Genomic DNA, 22412 nt, shown 5'->3' with positions numbered 1-22412 from the left:
CAGGAGACCCTGCAGATGGAGGCAGATGCTCATAGGTTGTGAATGTTTCTTTGCTTCTGACAGCTGTCCCAGTAGCCAGTTTCAACCAAATGTATGTCTGATCTGAAATGTGATGAGATGGGGAATTGCCTGTCCTTAACTCAACACTAGGAAGTCTCTTCATCTCACTATCTGAAGCAGATTGAGTGAGCGAACTGCTGACTAAATACCAGTGACAGGAACAAGGCTCAGTGTCAACCAGGAGTGAGTTTTGGGAAAGCCCTGGTGTCATAAATATAAAGGGAAGGGTAAACCCCTTTGAAATCCCTCCTGGCCAGGGGAAAGCTCCTCTCACCTGTAAAGGGTTAAGAAGCTAAAGGTAACCTCGCTAGCACCTGACCAAAATGACCAATGAGGAGACAAGATACTTTCAAAAGCTGGGAGGAGGGAGAGAAACAAAGGGTCTGTGTGTCTGTCTATATGCTGGTTTCTGCCGGGGATAGACCAGGAATGGAGTCTTAGAACTTTTAGTAAGTAATCTAGCTAGGTATGTGTTAGATTATGATTTCTTTAAATGGCTGAGAAAAGAATTGTGCTGAATAGAATAACTATTTCTGTCTGTTTATCTTTTTTGTAACTTAAGGTTTTGCCTAGAGGGGTTCTCTATGTTTTTTAATCTAATTACCCTGTAAGATATCTACCATCCTGATTTTACAGGGGGGATTTCTATTTACTTCTATTTTTATTAAAAGTCTTCTTGTAAGAAAACTGAATGCTTTTTCATTGTTCTCAGATCCAAGGGTTTGGGTCTGTGGTCACCTATGCAAATTGGTGAGGCTTTTTATCCAACATTTCCCAGGAAAGGGGGGGTGTGTGCAAGGGTTGGGAGGATTGTTCATTGTTCTTAAGATCCAAGGGTCTGGGTCTGTAGTCACCTAGGCAAATTGGTGAGGCTTTTTACCAAACCTTGTCCAGGAAGTGGGGTGCAAGGTTTTGGGAAGTATTTTGGGGGGAAAGACGCGTCCAAACAGCTCTTCCCCAGTAACCAGTATTAGTTTGGTGGTGGTAGCGGCCAATCCAAGGACAAAGGGTGGAATATTTTGTACCTTGGGGAAGTTGGGACCTAAGCTGGTAAAGATAAGTTTAGGAGGTTTTTCATGCAGGTCCCCACATCTGTATCCTAGAGTTCAGAGTGGGGGAGGAACCTTGACATGGTGGCATAGTGGTGGGATTAACCTGAAATAATTTTGAGATCCAGTTGAGATTTTTTGAACTAGAAATACAGATTTTAAAAAGGAAATTTTTTTCCTTTGGAAGGGAAGTCCAGAAAGCAGCTGAAACTGAAAGCAGCTTGTTTTTTCTCTGTTTTGTGGCCAAGCAGAGACAAAAGGGGATTATCTTGTCAAGGTTCCTCCCCCACTCTGAACTCTAGGGTACAGATGTGGAGACCTGCATGAAAAACCTCCTAAGCTTATCTTTACCAGCTTAGGTCAAAACTTCCCCACGGTACAAAATATTCCACTCTTTGTCCTTGGATTGGCCGCTACCACCACCAAACTAATACTGGTTACTGGGGAAGAGCTGTTTGGACACGTCTTTCCCCCAAAAATACTTCCCAAAACCTTGCACCCCACTTCCTGGACAAGGTTTGGTAAAAAGCCTCACCAATTTGCCTAGGTGACTACAGACCCAGACCCTTGGATCTTAAGAACAATGAACAATCCTCCCAACCCTTGCACCCCCCACCCTTTCCTGGGAAATGTTGGATAAAAAGCCTCACCAATTTGCATAGGTGACCACAGACCCAAACCCTTGGATCTGAGAACAATGAAAAAGCATTCAGTTTTCTTACAAGAAGACTTTTTTAATAAAAATAGAAGTAAATAGAAATAAAGAAATCCCCCCCTGTAAAATCAGGATGGTAGATATCTTACAGGGTAATTAGATTAAAAAACATAGAGAACCCCTCTAGGCAAAACCTTAAGTTACAAAAAAGATACACAGACAGAAATAGTTATTCTATTCAGCACAATTCTTTTCTCAGCCATTTAAAGAAATCATAATCTAACACATACCTAGCTAGATTACTTACTAAAAGTTCTAAGACTCCATTCCTGGTCTATCCCCGGCAGAAACCAGCATATAGACAGACACACAGACCCTTTGTTTCTCTCCCTCCTCCCAGCTTTTGAAAGTATCTTGTCTCCTCATTGGTCATTTTGGTCAGGTGCTAGCAAGGTTACCTTTAGCTTCTTAACCCTTTACAGGTGAGAGGAGCTTTCCCCTGGCCAGGAGGGATTTCAAAGGGGTTTACCCTTCCCTTTATATTTATGACACCTGGTAGCACCAGTCTCTGCCAGGTTAGTTTAATGAGGATAGATGAGAATAGGCTAGAGGGTTGCTGTACCCTTCCTCCTCACCACCCACATAGCATTGCACAGGGTGGGAACCTTCAGTGAGTTTAATGCTGTTGAACAATGCCAGATTGGCAGCTGAGAAGACCAGTGTCCACCCTAGCTACAAAGCTGGTGCAGCATGGGCAGCTGCAGTGGAAGCTTTCCCCGTGCTGATCTGCCAAAACTGCTTCAATCCGGAGCTCTAGGGGTGAAAAAGAGAGTTCACTCTCCAGGCCCAGCCAGGTCTTGGCCTGTAAGCTGAGTTGTCATCAAGAGGAACAAGTAAAGCTGGTGTCTTTTTAGCGACTTGGACACCTGTCCCCTAGGAACTCAACCAGTCCCCTTCTCCCCATGTGTATCATGCCTTAGCCATGCATCTGTTTTTTTCTCAAACTTGCGGCATGCGAGAATCTGGGAGACGACTTGATAGCAGTATAGATTGCGACATGGGATAAGACGGAAAAAAAAGCTCCCCCATTTGTGCATTAGCAGCTGTTCCAACGATTTGAAGGTCCTTTTATTTTACTCTGTGGCTCTTTGTCCTGTATCCTATTTTAAATCTGACTCTGATCCATATATTTCATCTGTCTTCACAGATATCAGAGAGCTCTCTAATGCAGTGGAGTCAAACCCAGTGGCCGGAGGAGAAATCTTGCATTTGTGTCTGAAAATTGTTGAGTGGGGCGGGGGCTATACAAGAAAAATCAAATATCTTTAAATGATGAGTCAGTGAAATGTTGTTGGTATTTCCTGAAAAATAGCTGAGGTTGTTCTTTTCTCTCTTTCTGTTGTATCTTTCCTTTGGAATCCTAGGTTGCCATGGTAATGATTTCAGAGAGATTTTATTCTGCAACGTTTCTAGCAGCTGAGCACTTTCCATCATCTTCTGGATGCACAATAGGCAGAATCAGTTGGATCAGAAAGGACCTTCTGGCAGATCATCCCCGTCCATCCCTTGCGTTGTGGCAGGACTGATTTTGTTATTGTTAGTGGGATAAGGGTAGAATCCTCTTTGGAGCTTTCTGGCCTTTGCTCAGATGCCCATGGAGGAAGGGAGGAGGCAGGTACTGGAGAGAAATATTGTTCAGACTGCATAATTCCTATCACTCTCATCTCATTGTCAACTGTAACTGGGAAATTAAAAGTAGCGAACTCCAGAGAATTTCACTAATCCTCAGATGTACCTACTGTATAGTCACTTGGCATTTAGTAGGGTAGCTTTCAAGTCAGCAAACAAATGCACTCCAACAAATAAGCGCATACATACCAAAGTGATGGGTACTACAGAAAACTCCAAGGATACGTCAACACAGCACAGTTAACCCAGGCTCTTACCCTGGTTTTAGCCCAGCCCCCACTACCATCCATGCAGAAAAACCTCTGGCTTGTGTTTTGAAGGCACTTTAAGCTGGGGCTACTTTATCCAGTGGGGAGTGTAGGTGAGAATGCGGGCTCTGCTTTAATGTTGGCTGGCACCTGCCCATTTGGAAGTGAAGATGTAGGGTACTGAGCCACTCGAGTGCTGACAGTCCTCCACTGTCCTTCCCATGCTTCCCCCCTCCCCGCAAGGACAAACAAGTTCTCCCACAATTGCTGGGGGAAAATCGTAGGGTGTCTCAGCACAAAGAATTATGGGACGTGCCCCCAGAAAAAACACAGACAATTACAGAATTAGTGAGGACACAATAAGGTAGGGGGAGGGTTTGCAGTGAAGACACTCTCCCTTGGGATAGGCTTAGACCTGGGTGCCAGTCACTCAGCTTAGTAGTGCAAGGACGCTACAAAGGGGACATGGAGAAAACACTGTGGATAGCAAAGGATGGGGATGTGCGGTGCAAACATAGCCTAAGCAACCCTTTAACTTGCCCTTAGCCAAGACAGATTAGAGATATCAAATGCCCAAGGTCACCCAGGAAATCTTTGGCAGAGCTGGGAGATTTTCTGAGCTCCAGTCCAGGGCCTTAACTACAAACCCATTCTTTCTTCCTACAGCCCATTCCCATCACACACACGGACAGTCACTCTCAGACATGTACCGTGCCTCCTGTATTTTGCAAGACGAGCACACGGCCCTTGTGATGCTTCCCGGGAGTACTCAGGGTTGTGCAGGACCTTGCTACCACTTGCCCTTACCACGAGCAAGTCTTGTCTTTGCCTGCCCTGGCTCAGCTCCCTGACTCCACCACCCTCAGGTAACACAAGCATTGCCTTCCAGGCCCCCGCAGGCCTTGCGCACACTGACCCCTGAATCCTCGGAGCGTCCCCCGGTGTGCTCAGCCTCCTCTCCGGTGAACACTCTCAGAGCTCTCAGATTCTCTACTCCCAAAGGAACAGCACACACCAGCATCCAAGATTCAACTCAGGATCACCGCTCCACTTAACACACAGAACTGAGATAGATCTAGCAGTGTATTTATAGTGAAAACAAGAATAAGTTAGTTATCAACAAACAGACATTCAAGTGATAGGAAGTAAGAATATTGGAAACAAATGGTTACGTATAAAATAAAACCATAGCCTCCTTTCTGGAGCCTAAACTTAATGCACAAGGCATTCACATGTCTTCTACAAGATAGATTGCTCCAAGTCCTTTTCCCAGGTTTCACCCAGGATGGTTGAAATCCCCCCTCTCACATGATTGAGGCAGCTTGTCTTCATAGACTGGAGGATTCCAGAGCATCTCTGATCTTTGATCTTCCCTTGAAAACAAGCCCCTTTTCCCTGCTTCTGACCCCAGCTGTTTACCTCTTCCTGTTTGTTTTCTTCTGTAGTCTCCACAAGCTCTTCATTGACATTTGACTCAATATGCTAATGGACGTCTGTTGTAAGATGCAAAGTACACAGTGGTCCACCAAAGAGATAAGTATGTCCCACCTCCTCTCGGGAGAAGTGTTTCAATGCATGCTACCTTTGAGTGACTTGCCTTTAACTACCGGCACAGAGAACATCATATTCACATAATTCCTCACATACTTTCCGTACATATATCTTGCAATCATTATGATGACCAGTGTGACTCACGCCTTCATTAGACACTTGACGTGACATTCTTTTGGTGAAGCCAGGGGATCCCTGTACCCCTGTGTTAACCCTGTGCTCGCTGCCAGTTGGGATCAAGCAGTCCTTGGGTCCCAGCCCTCTCTTCAGGAGGCCCCATCTTAGACTAACAATAACTGATCCAATCCAGAGAGATTGCTCCTGCCAAGATGAGATGTCTTTGAACTGCAAGGAGTGCTTTTGACTGCTTTTCTCTAGACTCTTCAGTCTAAGCTTGGGAGAGCCTGGCTTTGGATGTGTGACAGCAACAGCTCAAGTTTCACTTGTTCCTCTCCAGTTGCCCATGTTACTTGACTCCGTTGTGATTCTCACTAACTTGCACAGTTTGACATCTGTAAGCAGGGCTCAATACGCTTCTCCCGTGAGCAGCAAGAGAGGGTTCATCCCATCTGAATCATTCTGCTTATTGGGGGGGAAAAAGAAATGAATTAATCTCTGTGAGTTCCAGACGCCATGTGCCCTGCAGAGATCTTTTCCCCCCCTCTCCCCACCCCAGACTCTGGGCTGATAAATTTGCAGTCTCCTAGAACAGGAGCCAGAGCAGCAGAAATCATTTTCTTACAGCCATAGTGGATGCCCTGAATGGCTCAATTCTTGACGGCGACAGTAAGATCTTATTGATGCTCTCAGATATTTTCCTCTGCAGGAGGCTTGAAAAACCTACATTTGATCATCCGCATGGCTTTTATGAGAGACACTGTGCTGTCTTTTCACATCATACATGCAGCCAGAGCGTGTCAACATACTGCTTGATACAAATGGACCATAGTGCACATGCAAACGCACCATTCCTACCATTGGACGTATCCGGGACAGTCTCACAGACACTACAGCTATGTAGCCTGTAAGACTGGGTGCTCAGGAAACAGAATTTCATATTTACCAAAGCCTCCACTAAAATCTGGTCCACCGCATTTGAGATTTCATTTGAATCACACTTAGATCTCACTCTTTCAAGGTGCTTGTGGTTTAATCGTAGGGCGCTTTCCTTTTAATTAGTCGCTGCTGCCGCCGATGAGAGAATTAGCAAAATCTTCGATGAATGAAGAATCTCAATCTATGATAGATGCACTTTAATCTAATTGGTGGGCAAGTGGTATTGTGCTGCAGGTGAGGTTCATGTTTTGCACTGAGAATTAGCGTAAACCAAATAAATCTTGTGTTTCCCAAAATCAGCAGTTTCCCACAAAATTCAGGGCCCTCTCAGAGAAGTTGAAACAAACCCTCTTGTTTATGATGGTGAGGGGAAGAACAACTTGGTCTTGGATGTGTAACTCTCTTTCCTACTTCGCAACATATCCTAGCAACTGGTTCTTTGTCAGGAGTCTTTGACTATCCCAGGCATATTATGTCAATATCTCTAAAGAGAGCACTTGACATGTTCACCATCAATTAAGGTATGTCTACATGGCAACTGGAGGTTTGGATTGCAGCACGTGAAGAGAGATCTCTACTAGCTTTAATCTAGCTAGTGTGAGTACCAATAGCAGTGAACCTACAGCATGAAAGACTTCAGCGCAAGCTAGCCACTCACGTAATTATTCAGGGTCCCAGGCAAGCTGGTACAGCCTACTCTGAAGTTCATGCTGCTGCAGCTCGCTGTGTTAGTTGTAGTGACCGAGGCACGGGCAGCTCACCCAGTAGTGTTCACTGGGCCAGGATCAAAGAGTCTGGAGCAAGATGGGGCAAAAGACGAGGCCTGTAGCAATAGCAAGGCAGAGTCTGCATTGTTGCTTAGCTGGGTCCTTTGGGCAACTTCCTGGTTTAAATGGTTAATAGTTGATGTGTACCAATCAGGCAGCCACAGAGTTCTGTCACTCTGGCCTCTTTGACTGGCATTTCCTGCAGTACCTAGCCCTTAAACCACAATTTGAGGACTTCCATAGCTCAGACATAGGTGAGAGGTTTTTCGCAGGAGTGGTGGGTGAAATTCTGTGGCCTGCGTTGTGCAGGAGGTCAGACTAGATGATCGTAATGGTCCCTTCTGACCTAAATATCTATGAATCCAGTAATTGTTGGATGCTGCTCAGCTTGGCTCTCTGGGGGGTGATGTGGAGGCATCTGCCGCCTAGGATTATACAACGCTGGGTTCTAAATCCATAGATCTTTACATTGGTATTTGCACTCGCTAGATCAAAGCTAGCTCTGATGGGTCTATGTGTGCTCCGGTCATACCTCTGACAGCAGTGTAGACATATCCTAAGTCAGGAGAGTCTTCTGAAAGTCATATTTTTGTATGTCTCTCTTTGTGGAAACTGGACAGCTGAGACTAGTCAAACTGCCTATGGGGATTTGGACCCTCAACTGGGAATCTCAGGTCCAAATCCCCCTAGGCAGCTTTGATAGTCTCAGGCCACGTGTACTTTGGTAAACAAAGATATGGTGAATATGGTGCTCATGAAAGGAAGGCTGAATGGAAAGCACTACAGACTGAATATGGGTGGTTTTTCCTTGAGAGTTGTTATGTGGACTCTGTTCATGTCGAGAGCCATGGGAGAGCCATGACGGGATTCAGAGGAAGAGGAAATGGATGGATTTTATTTTTCCTCAGGCGTTGTTTGATGAAAGCAAAGGATAAACCCTCTGCCATAGCATAGATGCTGGTATGAGGGATACCAGGCTCCCAGCATCTGCACTGCCCATCCTTGTCTCTACCACCCTCCCCGCCCCAGCTCTGAAAGTGCTTGGAGTTAGAGGATACGGAGAGCCCACTAATGAGTGGCGCAGGCTACAGGGTGACATCTTTGCTCTTTGTAATGCAGGAAGCAGGTTATTTTCAAATCTCACATCTAATGGCTTTCCTGCCAGATAAACAACATAAGCCGCCTGTAGTCCCCACTTCAGCTCCCAGAGCACCTCTCTGGCTCCAGAATGATTTTCCCACAGCTTGAACTCCAGCCAGAGCAGTGACACCAATTACAGATTTTTGTCACCTTAGGATGTTGCTTTCTGAGATGATTTACAACAGCATGTGTCAGGTGAAGCCCTTCTGAGCGGGGGCTGATTATTAACAATGCTTTCCGGTCCTTCTGTCAATGAGTGGGGAGACTGGCTGATTCCCGCTGACAGGTCCCTGTACTTCTCTCTCATCTTACCAGGGTTAAAGCTACTGCAGGGCACTTGTAAACAAAGAACCAGTGTCCGGGATGTGTTGGGATTAGACATCTCCTGGATCAGGTGCCTTTAATGGCTTGCTTTATGCACATCTCTCATGTGGGGAGTGCAGCCTCAGCTGTCTGCCTCTGTTTACCTAGCTGTTGCTTTTAAGAGAGCAATCGGGCTTGAATGGGACGTCAAAGAACCTAAGGGAGTTAGGTGCCCAGCTCCCATTGAATTTCAGTGGGAGTTTGAAGCCTAAATCCCTAAGCTCTTTGGGAAATCCCAGCCATAAAATCTACTAGCAGGTCTGCCTTTAGTTCATGGTGTGACCTGGGGTAATCAGTTGGCCTCTCTCTGTATTAGTTTCTCCATCTGTAAAATGAGGATGGTACCTGTACCCTTAGCAGATAGAAGGCGCCAGTTGAGTGCAAAGTATTATTACTTTTTTGTAATTAATCTTAGATCACCTCCTTGACTGTCTGCATTTTTTAATGTTTCTTCCTGCCTCCTCCAGGAGTGGATAGCTTGGCAATGGGAGAGGGAGCCGGGTTCTAGCCTGGTTCATGACAGTCAGCAGAGTTCACTGGGGTCTCATTGAAGGGCCAGATTTTTCCCTCAGTTATACATGGGCAACCCTGTTCGGCAGACACACTGTAACATGATCTATCTTGCTTTAAGATTAAACTCGATAAGTTTATGGAGGAGATGGTATGATGGGATAACATGGTTTTGGTAATTAAATATTCATGGTAAATAGGCCCAATGGCCTGTGATGGGTTTTTAGATGGGGTAAGATCCAAGTTACCCGGGAAAGAATTTTCTGTAGTATCTGGCTGATGAATCTTGCCCATATGCTCAGGGTTTAGCTGATCGCCATATTTGGGGTCGGGAAGGAATTTTCCTCCAGGGCAGATTGGAAGGCCCTGGAGGTTTTTCGCCTTCCTCTGTAGCATGGGGCACGGGTCACTTGCTGGAGGATTCTCTGCTCCTTGAGGTCTTCAAACTACAATTTGAGGACTTCAATAGCACAGATATAGGTGTGAGGTCTTTTTTAGGAGTGGTGGGTGAAATTCTGTGGCCTGCATTGTGCAGGAGGTCAGACTAGATGATCATAATGGTCCCTTCTGACCTAAATATCTATGAATCTATGTTTTTCATGGCCAAAGGATTGCACAAGTGTAGTTGATGGCAGACTGTGGCCTATAGGCTCCAAATTACTGGCGGTGATGCATGAGGAGGAAAGATTCCAAGAGCACGTTTCCTTGCATAGTGAAATAGCTGCCATAATGAAAATAACAGCACAGGCTGTCTCTGAGCCTCTGCAGTTGTGAATGAGTTGGCAGTTTTCATGACACGTGCAGGCTTTTGAAATTGTCCTGCGGTGGCGCTTGACATACAAGTTCTCGGCCGATTTATGATTGTGTGTGTGTGTGTGTTCCAGGACATCTATCATTTTAAACCAAGAGTGTGTTTAATAGCGTGAGTTAAAGCAGTTTTATTTTAACTTAAGATCAGCAAGAAAAGTAATGTCAAACTCTAGCCCCAGGGTTTAGTTACTGATGAGAGTGACACAACAAGCTGTGAATCGATAAATAACCCTTTGTTTTCTTTCCCTCTGGTTTGTCTTCAGCACATTTAAATCTTTTGCCTTCCATCCCTTTTGTTCTTGAAAAAGTAAATATTTTCTGAGATCCGGCCTCTTTCGTGGGCTGAGTGCTGTTGATGTCACGAAGGGAATCAAAAGCACTTTGACATGGCTGAGGGATCTGAAGTGCCCAAACAATATCTGCTAAGCACACCCAGTAATTCCCTTCCATAACATTTTTTTTTTTTTTTTTTGGACACAGCCATTTTCCCAATCACTAGATAGGGATTTAACTTTGTTATAACAAACTCCTGCCATTGTCGGTGCAAGTCCGGAGGGATTACATTCTGATGTCAGAACAATTTTGGTCCAAGTTTACAGAGTAAATATTATGCCAGGAGGGCGGAAGGCAAAGTGAAATATAAGATTCAGCGTACGTCTGTGGAGATTTAGACATCGAGAAACAAAGATAGAGAATTCAGTGCAAAAAATGGCTTTGTCGGTCTAATCTGTATATTTATAAAGCACCCATTCACTGTGGTATCTTGGTGCACTGAGACACAAATGATTGCAAGTGACCACATTCTGTGTAAAGCTACGGTGATGTCCTTGAACCACCCCTGTTCCTGTCTTGCATGGTTTCAGAAAAGTGGGAACTCTTGTATTTATAGCCCTGCAGCACATGCTACAGTGGCACCAGGTCACAGATTAAATTGCCAGCTAATTTTAGGATATTCCTCTTCTTATTTTGTCAGTTGTAAAGTTGCTTTGCTTAAATTTTACATGCTTAGATACTTTGCTGATTGGGACCTAACTCAGGAGAATGAGAGTCAGAGCTGAGCTCCCAGGTTCTATTTCTAGCCCTGCTATAGAGTCACTGTGTGACCTTCGATAATTCACTCTTTGTGCCTCCATTTACTCTTCTGTAATGTGTTTATCATAATTGGGGCCTAGCTCACATGGATATCAAGAGGCTTAATTAGTGTTTGTAAAGTGCTTTGAGATCCCCGGGTGAAAGGCACTAGAGAAGCTCAAAGTATTATACGCAGGCCTGGTAGCCCCACCTATTATTAAGGTTTCCTGATCCTTCCCATTATAAGACCCTGTTGCCAGTTGCTTGTATCTTTGCCTAATTCTGTTTAGAGAGTAGGTGCAGAGTAAGATTTTCAAAAGTGTCTAATGATTTTGGGGTACCTCCATTTTTAGGTTCTCAATTTGAGACACCTTAAAGCTATATCATATTGAGGGTGCTCAGCACTTTCTGGAAGTCAGGTTCCTTTGAGGCATCTCAAGTTAGGAACCTACAATCACTAATGACTTTTGAAAATCTTAGCTTTAGTCTTTATGTAAGATTAAGATACCTAGTAAATTAAAGAATAGACCCATAATTGATGGGTATGAGAAAACACTCTGGTTTGCCCCTCTGTATTGGATAATCTGTGTGTGAGTTACAGATAATGCTCAATTTCTCTGTTGGACAGTGTTACAACTGTCTCCTCCTGTTACAGTATCAATCAATCAAATGCACATGGTCTACTAAGGACTGTTGCACCAGCAAGAATGACTATGGTTGTTGGCATCACACCAGGCATCAAAGTGGTGACACTGTAGTTAATGTGGAGTTAATGGGTGGATTTACCTCTATAATCTATAATAAGTGCTATATCTTACACTGTCGTTGGAGTTTTTCCATCTGCTATCTTGATCTTTTACTCAGCTATAAATTACACTTTTAGTGACATGCACTTTACATTACTATTTGCATCCTCCTGTAATTGGCCCTGGTCTATTTTGTGGTCTAAATCTGAGCACCTCTAGAGAGTAGATTTGTATCATGTAACTACTTCCCCCCCCCTTTTTTTGTTCTTAATCGCAGCCTGAGGAACTCACCAATGCCCTGGAGATCAGCAATATTGTCTTCACAAGCCTCTTTGCCCTGGAGATGCTGCTGAAAGTCCTCGTGTATGGTCCATTTGGCTACATCAAAAATCCATACAACATTTTTGATGGGATCATTGTAGTGATCAGGTACAAGCATGGTGTTCTGCTTACAAGGGTTTCTCTTAACTGGACAGTTGAATTAAAACAGAGGATAATGGATAGAATGGCCTTTCTGGGTCACTTAGGCCCCTGTGCTCCTGTGTTAGCTTTTGTACCCCATATTGTTGTTTCTCCATAAATTCTCTACTCTTTTGAAAACTCTGTAGCAACCCACCTTGTTCCTGTCTTTGGTAGTTTATTATATACACAGCTATCCTTAGTATAATGGCCCTTGGCCAAAGTTTTCCGTGTGCCCAGCCATGATTTTTTGTGATACCTCATTCAGAGCCTTATTTAATAGCATTTGTCCTTTCAGCTCCCTCATATCTATGCCTATTTCTGAGTTCCTCTTTCATATTCCTCCCCCGCACCTCAAAGTATACACACCCCGTCTCTCTGACTTCTGTGCATCATTAATATCATGAATTTGAATCCTTGGATCATATTTTCACCATCTGTAAGAACCATAATGGACCATCACTGGTTCCCTCTGCAGTGTTGATTAATTTGCTGCGACATATTTTATACCATCTACTGTATATTATCAAACATACCTATAGACAAATGACCGCCCACACCCCTACATGCCATGGCTTGCTTTGTGGGTTTTTGGTTGCTTGGTTTCGATTTTGTTTGTTTTTCTAGAGAGAGCCCTAAACAACAAATCCTGGATCCAAACACCTCCAGATATTGGGGAAGTTTAGACCCGAAATAGCTTTAGCTGACAAATGTCTTGTTGGGTTTTTGTGCCTACTGGGCACATGCGGACACTGTAATTGTGCATGCAGATGCACTCAGTGATTTACAGGCATGTTTTTGGCATGCTCTAATGGGACTCCACTCTTTGCAAATCTGACACTAATTCAGGTATCAGAAGGCACTGTCCATACAGACCTTCCTGACAGGCTCCCTACTTCACATCCCTGTTTTCTCTGAGCTTCACCAGCTTGGAGAGCGGATCTTTCCTTTCACTTCTCTCTGCCTTTCTCTCGTTGCTGTCTACATGCATTTATGTTCAGTGCTTCCTTTTCCACACTAAGGCCCACACTGTAAATCTCTTTTCTTCCTTAGTGTCTGGGAGATAGTGGGACAGCAAGGTGGGGGCCTGTCAGTTCTGCGGACGTTCCGTCTGATGCGAGTCCTGAAGCTGGTCCGCTTCATGCCTGCCCTCCAGCGCCAGCTAGTGGTCCTTATGAAGACCATGGACAATGTGGCCACCTTCTGCATGTTACTGATGCTTTTCATCTTCATCTTTAGGTGAGTATGTGGCAAAGACTCTGATTTCCTTTCATGCCCTGCCCTGGCTCTGTACTTTAAGTTTCTGGTCCAGGGACTACACGAGAATGTGAAGAGAATCCATAGGTTTCATGATTGCTCACAAAAGTAAATAACTCTGACTGTGGTCTCTTGAAGTGAACTGCTGAATGAGAAGCACAGTAGCCTCCATAACGGGTATGGGCACTGCAGATTAGCCCCTGGCTGGAATCTTGCAATTCTTGCCAAATGTCATGTCTGTGTTTGTGAGGGTGTTCTCAAGGGAGATCCCTTCTGTTGGGTGATTCCTCCATGGGCATCACCCCAAGGCAGCAAGCATATGACATCACGTTCCTGCTACTGTCCAGAGAGCAAGCCAGAAGCCTTAACCAAAACACTGTCTTTCAAAGGGCAGAGAAGGGAATGTGCCTAGAATAAACCCAACCAAGTCACTCTCATTCACACATGGTTCTTTTATCCCCTTTGCATCATTTGTTTGCCTTTTCTCTCTGTGCAAAAGGTTTGGGATTGGATCCACTTGAGATTCAAGCAGCCCAGAACTTTGGGGGTGTTGGAAATCCAAACCCAGGTGCAGATATTGAAAATGACTCCGATCTTTCTAATAAGTCAAACCTGCTTGAAATCCTACCCCGGATGAGCCTGTCCCTAATATACAGGGGTAAGGCTGGCCTTGCCCAAGATATACTAATGGGAGAGTTGGCAGGAAGCAAATTAAGGCTCTCTTTCTTCCATGGAGGGAAGTTTTGCTCCCAATATCTGTTTGCTAGGCAGACAGTATCCTGAGACACAGAGGTCCACCACTTTATGCTGCTCTCTCAACATCATCTTCAACCCTGTCTTGCCTTCTTCTTGTGCTCAGTATCCTGGGGATGCATCTCTTTGGCTGTAAGTTTGCTTCAGAGCGAGATGGAGACACCCTGCCAGACAGGAAGAACTTTGACTCCTTGCTGTGGGCCATTGTCACTGTTTTCCAGGTACAACAGCAAGAACTCCTTACCAAGCACACACTTTGGGTCTGTAAGGGGTGTGGGGGGGGGAGGTGGAAGAGTTTAGGTTTGCTTTCCACAATGCCCTACAGAGCTCAATAAAACTAATAGCTGCGGGGGAGAGAAACCAAAATGTATCAATGCGGGTGGGGAGGTGGAAACGTTTTCTGATGATACAAGACAATAAATGGAGATCGGATGAAAGGGGAACTCCAGGAGATGCCAAAAGCTGCAGAAGAGAAGGCTCTTGCAGGAGCAGTGGTAAGATTGTGAGGCGTGACAGAGGGGTAATTAGTATGAGTAAAAGGACAGGTCTGCGAGCAAGGCTGACACAAGTCCAGTGAGAGCTTCAAAGCAAGACAGCCAGCCTGGATTCTCCATAGTGAGGAGAATCTGCTTTATGGCAATAATTCATACTGTGTAATGTATTGCTGTTGGCAAATCTGGACTGTGTATTCCAAGTCTTAGGTGGATCTTCATCTGTCTTTACAGAGAGAACAAAATGCCAGTGCATGCTACATGGCAGTCATTTAAAGCTCTGTATGGACCTTGATATAAACTGGAGTTCCATGCACAGAGTTAGGGCAGCTTGCGGCCCTTGTGGTTAGCGTGTGGGGAAGGGGGGGGGGGAGGGCAGGGAATCAGGTGCTATCCCTGCCTTTTCTGTGATTCATTGGGTGACCTGAGCTAAGTAACAATCCTTCTGTGCCCATCTGGAACGTGAGTGCACTTCTCTCCCTTACAGGGCTGTTGAGAAGCAGCAATTTTACAGCATTAGTATTACATATTACCAGCGTGCTGGTTTCCCCAAGAGTAGGGTGTTCGCCTGTTTTAAGGCTGAAGACCTACAGCTCTGCCAACCTGGAGCATAAGTAAGAGCATGTAGGAAAGATGAGTGTCCCTAGTCAATAACCCAAACACTGGGTTACTAGTGAATGTTGGACTGTTGTGATGTCCCTTCTTGCTCACGGTGTCCCTTCTCTATAGATCCTGACTCAAGAAGACTGGAACAAGGTCCTCTACAACGGCATGGCATCTACCTCTTCCTGGGCTGCTCTCTACTTCATCGCCCTCATGACGTTTGGGAATTACGTTCTCTTCAATCTATTGGTGGCCATCCTGGTGGAAGGTTTCCAGACTGAGGTAAAACCTTTTGGAGGCTCCCCTCTTTATCTCTTTGTTTCCAGAGCGAGGGAGGGTCTAGAACCAACATCCATCTGGAATTTAGATTTACAAAAGGGAAACTGATTAACTTAAATAGAGGGGGGGGGAAGAAAAAATTAGCTCTTATTTTTTCTGTTTCTTAGCTAGGACCAAGTGCAATAAACCAGGCTGTTTAACTGAGCTTAAATGAAAAGCTATGTTAGCATTAATATAATTGCAAGGATTCAGCTGTGAGTCAGTCAGTGCTGATGGAATAAAATGCTCTAAGAATGTCTTTGAAAGGGCTTCATTGTGTTTGGGAGTCAGATTAAAAGCCATCCCTGTAAAGTTATGCAGGCTGGTGAGATTAGTGACATTATTATCTCTTTGGATAGTCTGTGTTGTGGATCTCTTCCTGCTTGCTGCTCAGTGACACTTTAGCACATTTTTACACTTCATTGTTCCTAGGCTGTCAATTGAGTCTCAGGGCTGGGAGCCTCTGTTAAATATCCTCTACCTTCCATAAGTATCTATGGGAAGTCAGCAAAGAGGTCTTAGATCTGAATTGAACTTGACCCCTGTGTCTTTCTAACTATGCAGTTCATGGTGAATGAATATATAACAGACTCCCTGAAACTAGCAGACAACCAGGGCTGCCTATGACCCAGGTCTCTACAGGCTAACAGAAGCAAATAAAATAAAATAAAATAAAAATGTTCATAAAGAAGGAGAAGAGAGAACTTTACACTTTGCAGAAGGGCTTAGATAAGGAAGTACAAGCCAGCACTATTCATCAGTATCTAGTAGTACAGGCTGTAATTTAGAGCGATGTCTCAGCTGATGGATACGTGTGTTGAGGAAATAATAAACATTAAAGTTTGTCAGCTCCCTGTGCCATAATAATCCATCACACCATAACTAGCTATTTATACAACCTGATTGTTTTGATATTTTCCAAGTGCCGTTTAAGGGGATAATTTGTTATATAGTTCTGGAATGAGGCTGTAGGTATGTGTGTTGTCATTCACACTGGGTTAGTGTGTTGTTTTGAATTGCCTATTATTATATCCATCTCTCTCTGGAAGTTGTCTGCTCTGTTATGGAAAATGGAGTTAAGGTCACTGTCATGTTCTTCTGAACAAAAGATTTCTTTTCAGGAGGTGGCATGTACTTTGCCTAAGTAAAAGTAAGCACGGGTAAAAAAAACCAAAAAAACCCAACAACTTGTTCTCTTGTGCAGTGATGTCTGACTTGAAACTCAACCTCTCTCTGGTCAGTCTTGTTCACGGATTCTAGAATGGCCACCTGATTGAAATATCACTTGCTGCAAAGAAAAGGACCTAACTTTTTTAAAACAGCATAACAGCATTTCACTGAGAGTGCAAATCCAGTTGTTTTTTGAGGAAATTAGTTTGCCTCTAGACATTGGAATGGAGGGATCAGATTCTGATCTTAAAACCACTACTGTAAATCCGGAGTGACTCCATTAAAGATGGGAGTTACGCCTGATTTAGGCCCCAATTCCGGAAAGCACTAACACACATGCTTAACTTGAAGTCAATGGTATGTATACACATACCTAAAGTTAAGCATGTGCTTAAGCGCATCCCTTAATCAGAGTCTTGCACTGATGTAACTGAGGCCAAAACCTGGCCTCGGGTCTTAGTTCCAAATTCTGATATCTGTTAAGTTTGTGTCATTCCTATTCATTGATACTGATGAAGTTACTCCAGATTTACACCAGTGTCACTTATGATTGGAATTTGGCCCTTTTGTGTCTCAGACTTTTGTAATATATGGTCATCTCCCCCTTCCTCATGTGAATGATAAGACGTTCGCTGTAGTCTTCTCGTAAAATGAAATCTTGTGTACAAACCTCAGTTCAACAGCAGTTTTTCTTAGGCAGGCAGGTAGGTAGAGTGGATTTTTGCTGGATATGGTGAGACAGATCCTCAGCTGGTGTAAACCGGCATTACTCTATTGACTTCAGTAGAGCTACATTTCCTTACATCAGCTGAGGATCTGCTCCTGACCATTTTATTCAGCTTTACAACCAAAAATGTTTCCATTTCTTGCTACCACGCATACCAGGGGGCCATCTCCTAAGTGAAATTAGATGAGATCATCTCCTGTTGAAAATAACACCAAGCTTTTCTCTCAGGTGATCATTCCTGGGTCCTTGACCCTCTATTCCTGGTAATTTGTTTTTTTTTTTATTTCATTGTCCTTCAGATTTCTTCACAGAGTGTGTTGCTCCTGCCTTTATCTCTCCAATCCTTGAGTGCCTTTCCTCCAGCTGCAAACACCTTGTTAATGTTAGTGCATGCCTTTGCAGGCCTTTTGGTTGCTAAGCAGCAGATGTACATATGTGGTTAAGAAAGAAAAAGAACCCATTCCAAACTTTCAACAGAGATCCCTGTATTTCGTTGTAACCTGGCTATTGCACGCAAAGGGCACACACAGGATTTTCTGCAGCCTGGGGTTTCTTTAATGTACATTCTGTGAATTACTTAGATTCAGAATTTGTGCCTGAAACCACAGCAGCTCTAAGGTGTGAAAGATGAGCTGTGTGACTCCATTTGATAGAGTTGCTAACACGATATTACTTGAGTGAACTATCCAGTCTCTGCCCTGGGGATTTATCTCTGAAACAAACAATGACTCCTGGTAAGAGAGCTTTTTGTCAGACATAAAGCTTCTCTCCTGAGGGACTTCATGATAATGTTATCTCTGAAGCATATTCTTCCATTGGTAATCCTCTCAATTTCATGTTCCCTTTGGTTTCTTTTCTTGTCTCTGGCAATCCTCAGTTGCTAGTTTGTCTCATCTCCCTTCTTTGTGTCTGTTGTTCTTTAATTCCACCTTTCCCATCACAAGGCAACCAAGGTTCAGTGAGGACGGGGTAGTGTATGAATGCAGAACACTTGCGTGCTTTATACATTAACAAAGATAAAAACCCAGAGTCTGTGGTGTAGTACCAGACCATGGCTAAACAGTCTGAGACAACAGAACCTTGACTTCTCCTGGGACTCAAACAGAAGAAAACAATCAATTTTCACTCATCAATTATTTAGATTTTGTACTGTATTTTTGTCACATCCTTTACTTTTTACACTCTAGTCAGTTTCATTGGGATTATCCTTATGAAGGATAATTGTGTGTTTAATCTTTTGCTGGGTTATTCATGTGTCTTTTTATTAGAATCAAATTTGATAATACTTTAAATTATATGTACAATATATGCTTGGAAAGACATTGCTATCCCTGTTTGGATCCAAATTTTAACTTACTGTTCTTAAATATTGTTCTAATGTATAGAGGGATGCAAAATCCAGTACCTCATTGCCAAGAAATTAGCCCAGTTGTCATAGCAAGTGCTGTGCAAATAATGGATTTTTCAATTCATTGGCAATTTCAAAAAATCAGGGAAAAATTGTTTTGGGTTCAACAGAAATAACATTTTTTTGAATTGTTTGGTGAATCAAAAAATAAAAAAAATGTTTTGGGTCAAATAAACCTTGTGCTTAGATTGAGATTTCTTTCCCTTTTTAAAATTAAAGGTAATTTTGAAATAAAAAGTAATTTCAAAAGGAAAAGTCAAAATGTTTTGTTTAGAAAATGTTGAAACAAAACATTTTGCTTTTTAAAAAAATTAGGGTTTGGGGTTTTTTTATTTGACTGAAACAATTTCACCAAAACCTACAGAATATACACAACATTGGTTTGGTTTTTTTGGTTGACCTGAATCTGCATTTTTCATAGCAAAATGTTGATTGAAAAATTTTACTCAGCTCATAACCTGCGCCAAGATCTCAGTGTGATAGGTGAGAGAGACACCAAAAATAATATACAAACTCCTCTTACTGCCTCTGTAATGTGCAGCTGAATTTAAAAATGCTTTCCCAAAGCTGCACGTGTCTCCAAACATGCTTGAATATGCTGAGAAGTAAACACAAGTCTGTCAAGTCAACTTTCCGTATGGAAGGGCAAATGCAAAGAGGAGTACTGATAAGTGTTTTCCAAGTGGAAAAGGATAAAGTAGGTACGAAAATGTTGTTTTTGAGGTATTGGGGGCCCAATCCTAGAGTCATTACTCAGGCACAACCCACAGGGCCTGATCCAAAACCCACTGAAGTCAATAGATCAAGTGCCCACTGATTTCAATGAGATTTGATTGGGCCCAGTCAGAGTAACAACATATCTAATCTATAAAAGTTTCTGATGGCTTCCCTTGAACTAGCTATTTCATTTGGCTTTAACGGGATCAGTATTATATGTTAATTAAAAACATGCATTGCTGCCTAATGACAGCATAATAAATACAGATCTCATTTTGCAGCCACAAAAAACCTGAGCATACATGGTTTTAATAATCTGATGGTATTTCATTAACGTGAACAGCTCTCACGTTGGAGCTAAATCAAATACTCCTTTTGAAACACTTATTTTAAAGGTAAGGATGATCTCTTCTAAGGGCTGCGCTATCTTTCATCCTTTCCTTGCACTGAACAAAGTCAGCCGCATCTGACTAGTCCAGTGTGTTGTGACCTATTCTGCTTTTTAATCTTGGTATGAAATTGTCGCTGATGGGTACACATTACCCTTCTCTACCCTTTTTTCTTTTTACTTTGCTTCCTTTTCTCTTTCTCTCTCTCTCTTTTTGATCCACTCTCAATTTTGATGCTGAAATTGTAAAAAAATCAACCCCTCGCCCCCTTCCCCCATTTTTACTTCAGGAAATCACCAAGCGAGAAGACGCGAGTGGGCAGTTAAGCTGTATTCAGCTGCCTGTCGACTCGTCGGTGGTACGTAAGAACTCAGCATGAACCCACCCAAATGCGCCGTTTGGTAGTTGTCTCTCTCTGTGGTGACTGCTCACACACCATGACGCTGTTCTCATTGTAGTAGCTGTCGTTCCTTTTGTCGTCATTGTCAAGCAAGCCTTGATTTTAAGTCTCTTTCTTCTTTGTGGAGTCAGACAGGTCAACACAGACTCCCCAGTATCACCTGAAACTGTTCTGGCTTCCTGCATCTTTTCTGTACAGGCCTCGATGCCTCTTTTAACCCCCCTCCCCTTCCGCCTGCCCCTTGTAAACCCGAGGCATGGATGATGCTGTTTCCCAGGCATGCTTATCAAACACCTCCCTGATCACGCACGCTGCTCCCTGCTTCCGGACAAAACCTCACCCACCTCATGCACGTCTGCCCCAGCCCCTCTAGCTGCATGTGGCGGAGTGGCGAGAACTGCCAAAGACTGAAAGGACCTAGAATCAAGGCTGTCTGTGGACACTTGTGTGTCAGAGCGCTGTGCTCTGGAGAAGTCAATATTAGCATTGAGGCAGCTGCGGTAGTCACTGGTGGAAGAAATGCTCTAGCTCCACCAGGCATTTATGGGCTGGATGCTGGAATCGCTGGGTGACATTCTCTGGCCTGTGTTATGCAGGAGGTCAGGTTAGATGATCATAATGGTCCCTTCTGGCCTTAAAATTTGTGAAACTATGAAACCGAGCACAAACCAAACCCTGTCTCCCCTGCCCTTTACCCACCTGACCCTTCCCTTCTCATGCATCTTTTCTTTTTCACTTCTTTTCTGTCCTGGAAGCTCTGGCTTTTACTTTAGCACAAAGGCACTTTCTAGTGTGTTCAGGTACATTCTGCCCTCTTTCGTACATGCTGATATAGCCACTGTGCCATATGGTCCATCTCAACGTTCTCTCATATTTCAAAGGAATTTTAACTCCATGTTCTCTCATAAACCCTTTTCCATCCAGAAAGGCAAACTGGGAGCAAAAGAACAGGTAATGACCACGAGGCCCTGCGGTGAGATGCTTGCCTGCAGCCGCACTTAATATATCACACGCTGTATTAAAGGGGGTGATGATATATTCTGTTACAGCTAGAGTGGGATGCTTCAAAATGATGGGGTTTGGTGCTGTGGGGACGGAAGTTTGCAATCCCCGCGTGGTCCTGCTCCTCCTTATTAATGTGCATCTCTTACCGCACCCGAGAGTGCACCCCTTGTCAGTGACAGAATATTTGAGGAACACAAATTAAGTAATGAAACCTATTTGCATTACTCATTAGTTTTTAATGACCCATTAAGGAGAAATGAAGTGGCAGGCTTTCTGGGAGAGAATATTTGAAGTCCACATTCCAATAAAGAGGCAGAGAATTTAAAAATTCATCTAAATTCAAGCCAATGTTAATTTAATATTCCTTCTTGAAAGTGGCAGTCCTGGCCCTTTAAAGTACTACCGGCCTTGCAGGGTGAGTTTCCTCAAGTAACAGGGTGATCCTGCAGGACAGGAAGAAATTTTAAAAGGCAAGGGCTTCCTTTCACGCTCTCTGTTTTTGTGATGACACTTCTCTGAGAGAGTCCATGGTGTGATTGGAGAAAACATAACTGTTAGGCTGAACCAAAGAAAGGGTGTTTTCCTTTGAGAATGTGGGCCCAACCCTGGACTCTTTAGTCAAACAAAACTCCCATTGAGTTTCTAGGTGGGCTTTGCCTGAGTAAGGAGCGCAGGCCTGGGTCTTGTATTGAATGTTATCTCCTTCAGTCTGCCACTCTAGCACTTTCCTAGCTAGAGCCTGTTCTGGCTTTTAAAATCAAACATGTACCCAAGCACCAAACTTCATTAGGGTGGACCAGGGTTAGTGGTGCAGCTTAGTCTTCACTGTAGGTGCTGGGTTCTCTTGTGCACCTAGATTCTCCTAGAGCTAAAGTAAGATTCTGCTTGGCTTCTTTCTTGTCATTGCATTTCCACTCTTCCCCCTTCCCCTCCCCAAGATACATCATACTAAGGGAGGGGGCCATTTTGCCAGAATAATGGTTTCAGCAGTAAGTCACCC

General features: G+C 43.7%; 1 protein-coding gene across 1 annotated transcript in view; it reads left to right on the top strand.

The window, feature by feature from the left end:
* Positions 1–22412, top strand: part of CACNA1G (calcium voltage-gated channel subunit alpha1 G) — a 285440-nt gene that overhangs the window by 185593 nt on the left and 77435 nt on the right. Inside the window, exons 10-14 of the mRNA XM_073310526.2 lie at positions 11993–12144; positions 13228–13413; positions 14291–14405; positions 15405–15560; positions 20297–20365. Coding sequence (XP_073166627.2) covers positions 11993–12144; positions 13228–13413; positions 14291–14405; positions 15405–15560; positions 20297–20365 — 678 coding nt within the window. The remainder of the gene's footprint in view (positions 1–11992; positions 12145–13227; positions 13414–14290; positions 14406–15404; positions 15561–20296; positions 20366–22412) is intronic.

This window comes from Lepidochelys kempii, chromosome 14, assembly GCF_965140285.1.
Source record: "Lepidochelys kempii isolate rLepKem1 chromosome 14, rLepKem1.hap1, whole genome shotgun sequence".
NCBI classification, from domain to species: Eukaryota; Metazoa; Chordata; order Testudines; family Cheloniidae; genus Lepidochelys; species Lepidochelys kempii.
This window is presented reverse-complemented; position numbering and strand designations above follow the sequence as displayed.